Raw genomic sequence first — 13,287 nt, 5'->3', positions numbered from 1 at the left:
GATTATTGGTAGGACAGATAGGAAAAAATGGAAGGACAGAAGGGAGGGAGGGGAGAGGGAGGGAGGAAGGATACACAGAGGCTAAGAGCACAAACTGCCACATTCAAAGCCCTGCTCCTCCTCTTCCTAGTTGTGTGACCCTGGGCAAGTTATTTAACTCATCTGAGCCTCAGTTTCCTTATCTATAATGGACATCATACTAGCAGCTACCCCCACAGAGCTGTTGGGACAGCAAAACAAATTAGCAGGCCCCCCTGGTCTAGATCAAGACGTGCTAGGTGGCAGTGATGATCACATCTATTAGTGATGATTATTATTTATTTATGTTTACTAGAGCACTGCTTGGCTCCGGCATCTGGTGGTGCTGGGGATCGAACCTGGGACTTTTGGTATCAGGCAGGGAAGTCTTTTTGCAGAAACACTATGCTATCTCCCCAGCTGACAGTGATGTTAACAAATGATTGCATGGGGTTGGTTGGGGGTTGGCATCATCCTAAACTGTTGCCATCCCCACTGCCATCCCCACCAGTGCTGTCAGATGGGCCACTTTCCAGAGCTCACAGATAGTAGAGAACTTGTGATTCGAACACTCTGTGAATGCCTGCTAGTGAGGGAACGGAGGTTCACATCCCAGACTCATCCAGGCTGCCTGGCTGTGCCCCCTTCCTCTGGGTAGCACCCCAGGGCTTGTTATATAACCTGCTGTGACAGATCACTTGGAAGCCCCACAACACAGCTGCCCAGGAACCTGTACAATGCTTGCACACAAGAGGTCCCAGGTTCGATCACTGACACCACCACACTAGCCAGAGCTGAGTGGTGCTCTGGTCCAAATTTTCTTTTTAAATGACTCTCCCATGCTCACTCCCCTCTCTCCGCATCTCCCCTGCAGAGGGGGCTCCCAGTGAGCCTGGCCCCATGGGGACCACTGCCACTCCCTGGGAGGAGAGGATGACAGGAGTTGGCAGCTACTCAGCAGCTGGAGCCAGGGAGGACCGAGTGGGCCACCCCACGGGCCCCTATTCCCAAGTATCTGCAGCTGTCCCCCAGCCTGCTGTGGCCCCCGCCCGCCAGCCTCCACCACCAGAGGAGGAGGAAGAGGCCAACAGCTACGACTCTGATGAAGCAAGTAGGTGGCTCCTGGGGGCTGGGCCGAGGTGGGGGTGGGGGGTGAATTTCTGGGACATTTTGGTTCAAGAGACACCCCCACCCCCAGAGAAACGGGGATAGTTCCAGGGTCAGCCCCCATAATGTGCCATACCTTATAAACACACAAACCAAGGTATATACCTATAAGCTGGCATTTCCAAAGTCTTGAATAACATCTGTTTTCTAAAGAGCGGACCTCTTATATATTTGTGTGTGTGATAAAATACACCAGACAATGAAGCTACCATTTATTTAATTTTATCATAAAAATTGATCTAACATTGGTCTACAGCTCCATAAAATGTCAGGGGTTGGGGGTTGAGACATTCACACCGTTGTTGGTTAACCATTCATGGTAATCCAGTTCAGTTACACGTCCTATGTTGCACAAGTTAAAGTAGAAACATATCAATGTGATGTCCATGTCTGCATCTCAGTAGCTTCTAAGACTAATACATGTCTTCTAAATGTGGTTTTTGAGCCATATTTTATAAGGATCTTCTCTCTTGCATGAATCCATTCAGTGGCTTTTTTCTTTTCTTTTCTTCTTCTTCTTCTTCTTCTTCTTCTTCTTCTTCTTCTTCTTCTTCTTCTTCTTCTTCTTCTTCTTCTTCTTCTTTCTTTTTATTTTTTCCAGAGCACTGCTTAGCTCTGGCTTATGGAAATTGAACCTGAGACTTGAGATCCTCGGACATGAGAATCTCTTTGCATAACCATTATGCTATCTACCCCTGCTTTCAATTTCTTTTTTAAAGTGATAATAACAGCATTGTATTCTAATGTGGTAGAAGTCTTAGTTGTGTGACTTTGAGAATCAACTTGTGGGTAGACAGGCTACATTCAGTCACCTTTGGCAGTCTCAGGGTCTCATGCATGCCTCATTTCATCAAGCTTGAGCCACTTTTTTATTTTTTCATTCAGATAGAAAGAGACAGTGGAGAGAGTGCAGCCCATTCCAGCTTCTTTCAGATGCTGTGGTACCTACCATGGAGTGCTGGGGTTTGAACCTGGGCCGCACCGTGGCAGTGGAGGTACCCTACCCTTGACCTATTCCTCCAAACTCCTTAAGTTGATTTTTCTTTTGCCTCCAGGGTTATTGCTGGGGCTCGGTGCCTGCACCACAGATCCATTGCTCCTGGAGGCCATTTCCCCCCCTTTTTGTTGCCCTTGTTGGTCTATCGTTGTTGTAGTTATTATTATCGTTGTTATCATTGTTGTTGGTTAAGACAGAGAGAAATGGAGAGAGGAGGGGAAGATAGAGAAGGAGAGAGAAAGATAGACACCTGCAGACCTGCTTCACCGCTTGTGAAGTGACCCCCCTGCAGGTGGGGAGCCGGGGGCTCAAACCGGGATCCTAATGCCGGTCCATGCGCTTTATGCCATGTGGGCTTAACCCGCTGTGCTACTGTCTGACCCCCTTAAGTTGATTTTTTATGTGTCTTCTTTGTGCCTCTGCCATTCAAACCTCCAGACCTAGGGGACAGACAGACAGACACACACACACACACACACACACACACACACACACACACACAGAGTCTCCAGAGGCACTGTCTCTGGGAGCAGCAGGCAGAGCTGGGGGAGTCTTCATGAGCTGGAGGGAGCCAAGGGCAGGTAACATCTGAGTCAGATTCATATTGTGGGGCTCAGGGGACACTCTTGTCCTGAACATGTGGGAAGATGGAGAGGATGGATGAGCTCAGAACAAGCAGACCAACTGCCCTGACCGGCAGACTGGCTTTGAGCCAGCAGGCACCTCTCCTTGCCTTAAGGTGGGAAGCAGAACACTGCTTCCCATGCCAGGATGAGCAGACTGAAGTGTTCACAGGAAAGTTCTATGAACTGGAAGTGTTATTAGCACACGTTCTGGGCACTGTGTTCTTGTATTCACTTTAATCTTCCCAGTGGGCTTGGAGAATGTAGCTTTTTCTTTCCCTTCTTCTCCGTTACTTGGTGGTTGTCCAGCACAATACATTTCTATTAGCAATTAAACATTATTTTACAGAATTATCAGATTTTAGGGATAGTCTCAAGCCCAAACATGATGCGTACAAATCACCACACCTCCCACCAAGGTTCTGTGCCCTCCCCCCATTCTCCAAGCCCCACTCAACCTCTGATTTTTCACATTGTGCAAAGGATACACTGATTGCCTCCCCCCTTTTTTTAGTTCATTTGTTTTTAGCCATTTTGACTTCACCTGTGAGTGAAACTATCCAGTAGTCTTTCTTCACCTCTTCATTTATTTCACCCAGGAAATAAATAACTCCCATTCAGTTCCATCCACTTTGTTTTGGATGGTAACATTCTCATCCTTTTTTACTTCAGAGTAGTGTGTGTGTGTGTGTGTGTGTGTGTGTGTGTGTGTGTTGTACCCCCTCACTTCTTTTTTATTATTATTTATTTATTTATTATTGGATAGAGGCAGAAATTGAGAGAGGAGGAGGAGATAGAGATGGAGAGAGACAGAGAGACACCTGCAGCCCTGTTTCACCATTCATGAAGCTTTCCCCCTGCAGGTGGGGACTAGAGGCTTGAACCTGGGTCCTTGTGTACTATAATGTGAGCACTCAACCAGGTGCGCCACCACCTGGCCCCTCCCCATAATTTCTTTATCCAGTGATTGCCTTTGAGCAGTTAGGCTGTTCCTATGCTTTGTCTCTTGTAAGCAACACAGTTATAACACAGGGGTACATATATCCTTCCTAATTAGTGCTTCCATGTCCTGTGAGTATAGGCCAAGGGGTGGCATTGCTGGGCCCCCTATACTGTTGTCCACAGGGGCCACACCAGTCTGCATTCCCAGTTACTGTGTGGCAGAGTCCCTTTCTCTCCACATTCTCGCCAAGTGTTGTTTGGACTTCAATTTCAAAGAAAGAGAGAGAAGAGAGAGAGACGGAGGTTCCAAGAGGATTAGGGCTTGTCCAAACTCCCATGACCAGGAGGGACTGGCAGTCACTTCCACAGCTGAAGCAAATCAGCAGCCAGACCTGAAGTGCCAGCTGTCCCCTCCTGTCCCCCGTGCTCACCCATGTGTCATGAAGTCTATGGTCTGAAGGCGAAGGAGTCAGGGTGCTATCCTGGGCCTGGAAACACACCTCTGTCTTTCCTACCACCCTGCCTCTCAGGGTTCTCCTGGCTGGAGCCCCTGCTCCTTCCCCTCAGCCTGTGTTCCCTTGCTACAAAGCATGGACCACCTCTCCCAATCTGTGGCTTCTGGGAGCAGCTCCCAGCAGGTTATAACAAGCTCGTCTCCATTCTCCTGCTCACTTATCTCTATGTGGCACAGGTGGTGCCCCTAATTCTTTTTGATACTAGGGATACCATGGCAAAATGTGACAGATGAGATGGCCGATGTCATAGAGTTAGCTTTCTAGCCAAGGGACAGGAGCAGCTAACATCCCAGTGCACTCATGACATAGAGATAAGAGCACCATGGAGGGGATGAAATGGGGCACCACTTTCCTGGTGGTGGCTGTAGATGAATTTGTCAGGGAGGACTTTTTGGAGGAGGTGGCATTCAAACTGAGATATGGATGAGAACATACCAGCCATGTGAGGCACGAGAAGATGCATTCTAGGCAGAGGCCATAGCGAATGCTAAGACTCATGCATCCTTACAGTAGACAGGTTTGCATGCGCTGTGCCCCGTCCTGTGCCCTGTGGGGACACATAAATGACCAGGATGCTGCCCTCAGGAGGCTTTTACTCTGAAGGGACCAGAAGGCATTAAAGAGACAATTACACAAATGGCTCACTGACCACAGGGCCCTGAGGGCTCCCTGGAGGAGAAAGAGGGCAGACCCATCAGGCTGGGGGCTCAGAGCTAGGCCCGAGCCTTCCTCTCCCCTGTGGGCTCAACTCTCGGCCCCCTGCCGGACCTGTAGGAAATGCTCAGAAAAGGTTTGTTGAATGACTGAATGAGCATTCTGATGCTCCCTGCCTCTGCTCCCTGCAGCCACCTTGGGAGCCCTGGAGTTCAGCCTCCTCTACGACCAGGACAACAGCTCCCTCAACTGTACCATCATCAAGGCCAAGGTGGGTGAGGGCATCACCCCAGGCAGCCCTGGCATTCAGAGGGGGCTCGGGGAGGGCCATGTCTGCTGCCTCGCCTCTCTGTGACTGTGGTGAGAAGAGGCAGGAATTGACTCTGGCTGGTTCCTTCAGAGGGAGAAGGACTTCCTCAGGGATGGCTCTCCAGGAAGGTCACTTACAGATGCCAGCTCCTGAGAGCCAGCTGGGCTTTGGGGCTCTTCCCAGGCAGTCTCAGTCTCTCCACAGGTGCTGGCTTCTGGGGTGGGGTGGAGGTGGGGGGAGTGAGCAGGCACCCAGGGGAGCTCGCCCAGCTTGACTCTGGATCCCTAGGAAAGCAGGAAGATCCCAGAAAGAAAGCAACCACGGTGTCCTCCACCCCACACCCAAGTCCGGTCCAGGAAGCAGACTTCCTGGGTCTGACTATCAGTCCCCTTGCCTCCTTGCTGTGTGATCTGTGGGGAGGTACTTAACCTCTTCTGTGCCTCTGTGGGCCTGTGTATAACGGGGAAGACGATAGAGCCCCTCCCATTGGGATGATTTCAAGGTGCTCAGCCACTCTGACTGACCCTCGATACCCCAACTTGCCGCTCCGTTGTCATAGTGAGCCTCTTGCCAATCATAAAATGCCCCAGTCTGGATCACAAACAGGACATGAAATCCCTAGGCCTCTGCATCTCCACCTGATTGCACTGTCAGCAAGCAGTTTCTCAGTACCTGTTGCATGCACTGACTGGTAAGTGAGGAGATGACTTTAACTGCCGCCACCCCCAGGGGCAGTGAGGCAAGTCCATGCCAGACCTGGTTTCATCTTCCTGGGAACTGTCCTCTGAGGATGGCTGGGACTCTGATTGGCCTCCCCCAGCCTCTCCTCCTCTCCTGTCCTTCCTGTTTGTGACTGTTTCCAAGCAGGTGCTAGCCTCCTCCCATCTCAACAGGCAGGAAAGATGAGGCTCAGAGAGGCTAAGAGACTCACCTCAGGTCACACAGCTGGGAAGTGGCCTGCCAGGCTTTAGACCCTGAACTCCATCCTCAATCCCACACTCCCCTTCTTTTTCTTTCTCTCTCTGGAAAAGGAAGCATGGGGTAGGACCTGTGCCAGGGGCTATGCCCAACCCTCCAGAACTTTCTCTTGCAGGGACTGAAGCCCATGGATTCCAACGGCCTGGCTGATCCCTACGTGAAGCTGCATCTCCTGCCAGGAGCCAGCAAGGTACCATCTGGCCTGAGCCTCCAGGCAAGCCAGGCACACAGACAGGGCAGGCACCCAGGCCTCTCAGTTCAGGCTAAAAATATTCCTGTGCCCCATGAGCCTCCCCTCCCCCTGTGGATAGCTAGGAGGGGTCAGCAGTCCTTGGGGGACAGGGCCCTGCTTATCTCTGGAAACCTGAAACCTGGGCGTGGTCAGTCACCAAAAGAGAAGCAGCTGCTCTCCTATTTAAATCCCTTCTGTGGGTCCCCACTACTGGCCAGACTCCACCAACCCCACCCATTGTTCACAGTGTTTCCTGAAAGATTGATTTTTACATCTATTCATCAGAGAGAGTTACAGGGAGTCACTTTGGCACAGGAAGTGTGGGGGGTGGAACTTGGAACCCCCCATGTGCAAATGATGCCCTCTACCACTGAGACTCCCCCCAGTTTGACCCCTCCACAAGCAAACACTCCAAATCACAGAGTAGAAGTGAGTGGGTCTCCCAGCTCCTCTCCCTTTCCAGCTCCCCTGCTGGTCCTTGTTTAGCTCTGGGAGTGTTAAGTATTTTGCTTCTGACCATACCCATTACAAACTGAGACAGGAGGCTGACACAAGAAATGGGAGAAGTTGAATATTTTATTGACACAAACACATAGAATAGCCATTATTACAAACTTACACATGTACAGACACAGAACAGACATAGAACACTGGGACCTCAGGAAATCTGAGGGGTCCTCCCCCCAAGCTGGAGTGCCAGCAGTGGCCCCATTGTTTGGGAGAGAGACCCAGATGCTGGGAGCTCATCTCCTTTTAAAGGGAATGGGAGTGGGGGGCTTCAAGGGGGTCACATGAGTGCATTCCTAGAATGAACATTCTGAAACTACCTTGCAGTGCCAGGAAGCAAGTGGGCAGGTTAGTGATAACCATCATGGCACAGAGGTTACTACAAGACTGACGGGGTCCAGTAACATTGTTAATCAGAAATTCTCTGCTGTCCTTGGGTAGGGAAAGGGGGGAAAGTCCTTCATTATCTAGTCCTCTAAAGGTTTGCTTTTAACTGCTAAAATCACGTAGCTTTCTATATGGGGAATTTCTCATTGAATCAACTTGGGGGACTTACTCCTTCACAGGGAGGAAGCAGGGTTCCTTTTCTTCTCTTTGGGCCGAGCTCCTCAAAACATAGGGTTCCAAAGAAAAGCATACTTTCCTTGCTCTGCTGTGTTGATTTGAGTGTTTGTCTTATAAGCAAGAATGACAGACAGTGCTCTGGGGTGTGTGCCGTTGGGACAATGTCTGTTGAAAACCTCTGTAGGCATCAAAAGCCCCTCAAGCCAAAGAAGACCCATGTGGACAAATACAGATTTTAAAAATAGTTATTCTGGCTAGAGACAGAGAAAAATCGAGAAGGAAGGGGAAAATAGAGAGGGGATGTGGGGAGAGAGAGGAAAATCTGGAGCACTGCTTCACCACTTATGAAGCTTCCCCCACTCCCCCCACCCCACAGGTGGGAATCCGGGGCTTGAACCTGCGTCCCTGTACATTATAGCATATGCTCTCAATCAGGTCCACCACCACTCGGCCCCCACACATACTCATTATGGCCATGACCCCCCCCCCCCGATCCCTATCTCAATCCCTCCTTTACCTGCTTCTCAGTCCAGACTGGCCAGATCAAAGAATCTAGGAGGTCATCTACATGCTAGTCTGAATTAGACTGACCTCCAGGCCACCCCTTCCGGGAGTACTGCATGTCCCCCAAGTAGCGTGGAGACCTGTGTCCCTCCCGAGGAATCAGCATGGAGAATGATCCTGGGGGGAGACTACAGTGTCCCCATAAATGACTCCTTCACTACCTAGATTGAAGGTTGCCTCAGAAGGCAGTGTCTGTGCTTTCTGCACTTAATGGAAAGTTCAGAAGAGAGGGGCTTGTGGGAATGAGGAAGAGTATCCTTGTGCCCAGGATTGATGGTGCCACCTATGACTACCACCAGAGGACAACCCCTGAGAATATGCATTTGGGAACAAAGGAGCCCCTGGACACTCCTGTGGGGATGGACTTCCAGTATACCACCCAAACCAGCCCCCAATGCTGGGAGCCCTGGGCTGGCTCCCCACTGGGGCATTTATCTGTCTGTCCATCTCTCTGGTCTCTAGTCCAATAAGCTCCGTACAAAGACCCTGCGGAACACCCGGAACCCCGTCTGGAACGAGACACTGGTCTACCATGGCATCACAGATGAGGACATGCAGAGGAAGACACTCAGGTCACACCAGAGGGGATGAGGGGAGAGGAGGGGATGACAGGCTGGCAGACCAAGCGTGCAGCTCCCAGGAACACTGTTAAAGCATCTGTCATATCTGCTATTTCTGTCTTTTTACTTTGGTAAAAGCAATGTGCCTGCAGCCCTGCTTCACCATTTGTGAGGCTCCCCCCCACCCCAAGTGGGGACCCAGGGTTTAAACCCAGGTCCTTGTGTGTGGTTAACATGAGTGCTCTACCTGGTGTGCCACCAGCCTGCCCCCATCTTTATTTAATTTTATAAAACATGGAAAATATTTTTCAAATTGGCAGTTCCAAGGCCATCCTGAGTAAACATGCTTACTGCAGTGTGACATCTGTTTAAAAAAAAAAAAAGGACAAAAAGAAACACAAGTAACATGGAAAAATAGGAACACAAATGTTCCACGGCAGCTTCATTCACAACAGCTCAGAACTAAATGTCCACCAGGATCAGAAGTGCTGTGGTATTTCTATACAACAACAAACAAGGCAGCATTATTCTAAAGACCATGCACACGGAGCCATGCTTTGGTCACCCGCGGAATGCTTACCCTACATCGGCCACTATGTGGAGCTGAAATGTGTAGGCGGCTGCCCCCTCTGGTCTGTGGAGTTCAACACAGTGGTGAAACTGCCAACATGTTTCTTAGAAAGTGTCTCTCTCATTAAGAGACACATGACAGCATGTGAATAAATCTCAGAGATGTGACACTGAGGCAAACAGAAGAAGCACAGGTCCCTTTGGAATCCATTTATATGAAGGTACACACACACACGCACACACACGCGCGCACACACACACACACACACACACACACACATGACAATGGAAGGAGCTAGAGAGCAAGGCAGTAGTGATCTTAGAGGGCTGCAGTGATGGGGAGCGCTGCAAGGGTGTTCTGGACTCTGGAATGTTCCATATGCTGACCTGAGTGGTGATCTCAAGCAGGTAAGCATTGGCAAAAGCCCGTCAAGCTCACTCGGCCCCTCCTCTCCCTCCCTGTCCCTCTGTCCCCTGCAGGATCTCTGTCTGTGATGAGGACAAGTTTGGCCACAATGAGTTTATTGGTGAGACCAGATTCTCCCTCAAGAAGCTGAAGCCCAACCAGAGGAAGAATTTCAACATCTGTCTGGAGCGGGTGATCCCGGTGAACATCTCTGGCCTCCCCCCTTGGGGGGGTGTCCTCTGGGGACAGGAGTTTAGGGTTCCTCTCCCTCTAGGCTCACACCTGCAAGTATCTGAAGATTTGAGTCCACAGCATCAGGTGGTATCTATCTACTCAGACTCGGATCTGCCCCATCTTTATGTCCTATCCCTAAAGGCTGAGAAGGCCAGACCGTCCTGCCTGGTTTCAAAGGCTGGACTGTTCTAAGCCTTGGCTGGTGTGTGTGAGATGGGCAGTAGTAGAGAGCCTGCCCCTCAAGAGGGCTGCGTGAAAGACACCGGCAGAGCAGAACCCAGCACACAACCACCATTCTCAACCACCAGTGATGCTATTCCAGGAGACAGCACTGCTGGGCTCACCTGTAAGCTGTGATGTAGAGGACCACAGGAGACTTGCCCAGAACGGGGCTCAGGAGCAGGAGCTCTGGTGCTGGGCTCCATGGGTTTGAATCTGACTGTGACACAGTCTAGCTGGTGCCAAATCACTTAGCTGCTCCAGGTCTCGGTTTCCTGACCTGTGAATTTGGGATCATAAGTTGCATCCTCTGGGACATACAATATGTGATTTGACAACTGCCATTAGATGTGGCACTCACCTTTGGAGTGAGAATAGGAATGGGGAAGGCGGGCAGTGGCTCACCTGGTTGAACACACACACACCACCAAGTACAAGGACCTAAGTTTGAGCCCCCACTTCCCACCTGCAGGGAGGGAGCTTCATGAGCGGTGAAGTGTCTCTCTTTCTACTTCCCTATCTTCCCCTCCCCTCTCAATTTCTCTCTGTTCTTCTAAATTAAAAAAAAAAAAACAAGGAAAAAGTGGCTGTCAGGAGCGGTGGAGTTATCATGCAAGCACTGAGCCTCAGCAATAGCCCTGGTGGCAATAAAAAATAAAGTGAAAATAATTATAATTATAAAAAAACAATAGGAGACACATTGGTGTTCTCTAATAGAAGGACTCTGAACTGCACAATCAGCTGGAAGTTTTGAAAGCAGAGTTTTATAAATGATGAGTTCTCCTGGAACTTACTTGGCGAGGTTGGATGGGACCCAGTCCCTGAGATTCTCAGAGATACTCTAAAGTCTCTCTCTCCAGGCCTTTCTCTTTCCTTCCTCTCTTCCTTTTTATTATTTGAGTTAATCTGGGTACAGATTAGGGGGAGAGTTACTAAGGCAACACAGCAGGTCAGAGGCTGAACCCTCAGTCCTCTGGCCAGAGACCTCATATCTCCCACTCCCAGCAAGCCTGCCTGCCTGCCCTGGGCAGGGGACCAGCACTGTGGCACAGCAGGGGAGCAGGAAGGGGAGACCTGCAGCATCCTCTCTCCAGGTGGCCAGCCGGGACTGGACTCTGCCATGCTGGGTTGTTACAGCACCAGCAAACAAAGGAGAGGCAGCCAGGGGAGTGTTCTCCAAGAGCCAGGCTCCATGCCAGGAGCCACCTCTGCCTCTGAACCTTTGCCTGAGCACAGCTGGCCCTTCTCGTGCTCTCTTTCTTCTTTCCTTCACTTGATGAGTCCAGTGGGGCAGGACAGTGGCCAGGCCCCAGCCCAGTATGTTCCCCAGAACCTTAGAAAATCTTACTGTGGAGGAAGAAGCCCCTCAGAATTAAAGGGGTTAGAACCCCCGAGATGCCTGCTAGAACAGAAGCTAATGGAGGCCAGGTTGTGGCACATTGGGTGAAGCTGCGCGAGTGCTGAAAGAGGTCTACAGGTGTCTCTGTCTCTCTCTCTCTCTCTATCTCCCACTCCTCTCTCAATCTCTGTCTTATCAAATAAAAGGAGAGAGGAAGAAAGAAAGAGAGAAAAGAAAGAAAGGAAGAAAGAAAGGAAGAAAGAAAGAAAGGAAGAAAGAGAGAAAGAAAGAAAGAAAGAAAGAAAGAAAGAAAGAAAGAAAGAAAGAAAGAGAGGGAGAGAGAAGAAACAGAAGAAACCACCTGGAGTGGTGGATTCGCCATGGAGGCACTGAGCCCCAGTGATAACCCTGGTGGCAATAATAATAATAGTCCATTCATTAAATTTTTAAAAGAATAGAGCCCAGTATATAATAGGGGGCAGATAGAACCTGTGGCAGTTTAATGCTTGAGGCATTCTGCCTCATATTGGCTGTGTGACCTTAGGCAGGTGACATGACCACTCTGGTCTTCATTGTCCTCATTCGTAAAGTGGGATTAGGAATACGACCTACCTCATAGGTGCTTGTGCATTTACCCCATCTATCAAATGGTGGGCATCACTTCAGTGTTCCCTAAACGGGGGGAATCAGGAAGGCCACAGTAGCTCAGAGAACCTACCCCTCAGCTCTGCTTGGTGACTGAGGGGTGAGGTCTGTCTGGCCCCCCAATGGAAGAAGGGAAGTCTCTAAAACAATGCCATGTTTCTTTTCTGTCTCCGTAGATGAAGCGTGCCGGGACCACTGGCTCAGCCCGAGGCATGGCCCTGTATGAGGAGGAGGTAAGCCCCGAGTGGGTGTTGAAGCCGGGCCAGCCTTTCCCTGCCTCTCCCTCCCAGCCATCTCCCCAACACCTGCCTCCTTCTTTCTCCCCAAAACACCCCCCTGTGGCTTCTCTGGGAGAGGCGCCTTTGCCCTAGACGCTACAACCAGACTGGAGGTGGGGAAGGTCCTCACCCCATGAGGTCCCTGAGCTGGGTGGGGGAGCCCATCCTTCACACCTGAGCTGGGTGTCTGGCAGAGGCTGCTGTCCACACCCCTGCCCTCTGCTCAGCACCCCTGCATGACCCTGGACTGGCTGGGTTAGGGGAGTCTGAGCTCAGAGGCAGGGAGCAACTGGGGTCAGGGTCATGGCTCAGCTTGGGTCTGACTTAAAGCAAAGGCCTGTTCCCTGTGTGCTGAGGGCTGGTTCCCTGGAGGCTGGGCAGCCACCGTCCATGGTGCTGACCACACATACACCAGCTCTCTGAGGGCTCTCCCCTCTTCCCCTCTGCCCTCTCCCTCTTTGTGCCCACATACCCACATATCCTTCCACAGCAGGTGGAGCGGATTGGGGACATCGAGGAACGCGGCAAGATCCTGGTGTCCCTGATGTATAGCACTCAGCAGGGAGGCCTGATCGTGGGCATCATCCGCTGTGTGCACCTGGCTGCCATGGATGCCAACGGCTACTCAGATCCATTCGTCAAACTGTGAGTCCGGCCTGGGGACCAAGGATGGGAACCCAAAGGAAGTCCCAGCTCCTGGGAAAGGGGGCAGAGAGCTGCCCTGAGGTCACTGTACCTGGACGCCTAGAGCAGGGAGGAAGCTACCACGGGCAACTCAGAGAGGCAGGTGGGCACAAGAGACAACAGTGTGAGACAGGTCTCCATGGTCCAAACTCTGTTCTGTGGGCAGCCTGAGGGTGGCAGGTGGTGTCACTGACCAGATTCTCAATTTGGCTCATGGTGGGTGAGGGAGGGCAGGCTTCAGTCCCAACTGGGTGACCCAAAGCATACTTAGTTTCCTTGTT

At 50.9% G+C, this 13,287-nt stretch overlaps 1 protein-coding gene across 3 annotated transcripts in view; it reads left to right on the top strand.

Moving 5' to 3' along the window:
* The window catches only part of RPH3A (rabphilin 3A), a 159,108-nt gene that overhangs the window by 119,509 nt on the left and 26,312 nt on the right, over window positions 1-13,287 (top strand). For all 3 annotated transcript variants that reach the window (XM_060193055.1, XM_016190777.2, XM_016190783.2), the window contains 7 exons: window positions 893-1,129; window positions 5,108-5,187; window positions 6,320-6,394; window positions 8,534-8,643; window positions 9,682-9,808; window positions 12,221-12,277; window positions 12,813-12,967. In XM_060193055.1, the coding sequence (XP_060049038.1) occupies window positions 893-1,129; window positions 5,108-5,187; window positions 6,320-6,394; window positions 8,534-8,643; window positions 9,682-9,808; window positions 12,221-12,277; window positions 12,813-12,967 (841 nt within the window). The remainder of the gene's footprint in view (window positions 1-892; window positions 1,130-5,107; window positions 5,188-6,319; window positions 6,395-8,533; window positions 8,644-9,681; window positions 9,809-12,220; window positions 12,278-12,812; window positions 12,968-13,287) is intronic.

The sequence above is a fragment of the Erinaceus europaeus genome, chromosome 6 (assembly GCF_950295315.1).
Source record: "Erinaceus europaeus chromosome 6, mEriEur2.1, whole genome shotgun sequence".
Classification (NCBI taxonomy): Eukaryota; Metazoa; Chordata; class Mammalia; order Eulipotyphla; family Erinaceidae; genus Erinaceus; species Erinaceus europaeus.
Note: the sequence above shows the minus strand (reverse complement) of the source record. Positions and strands in the feature narration are given on the sequence as shown.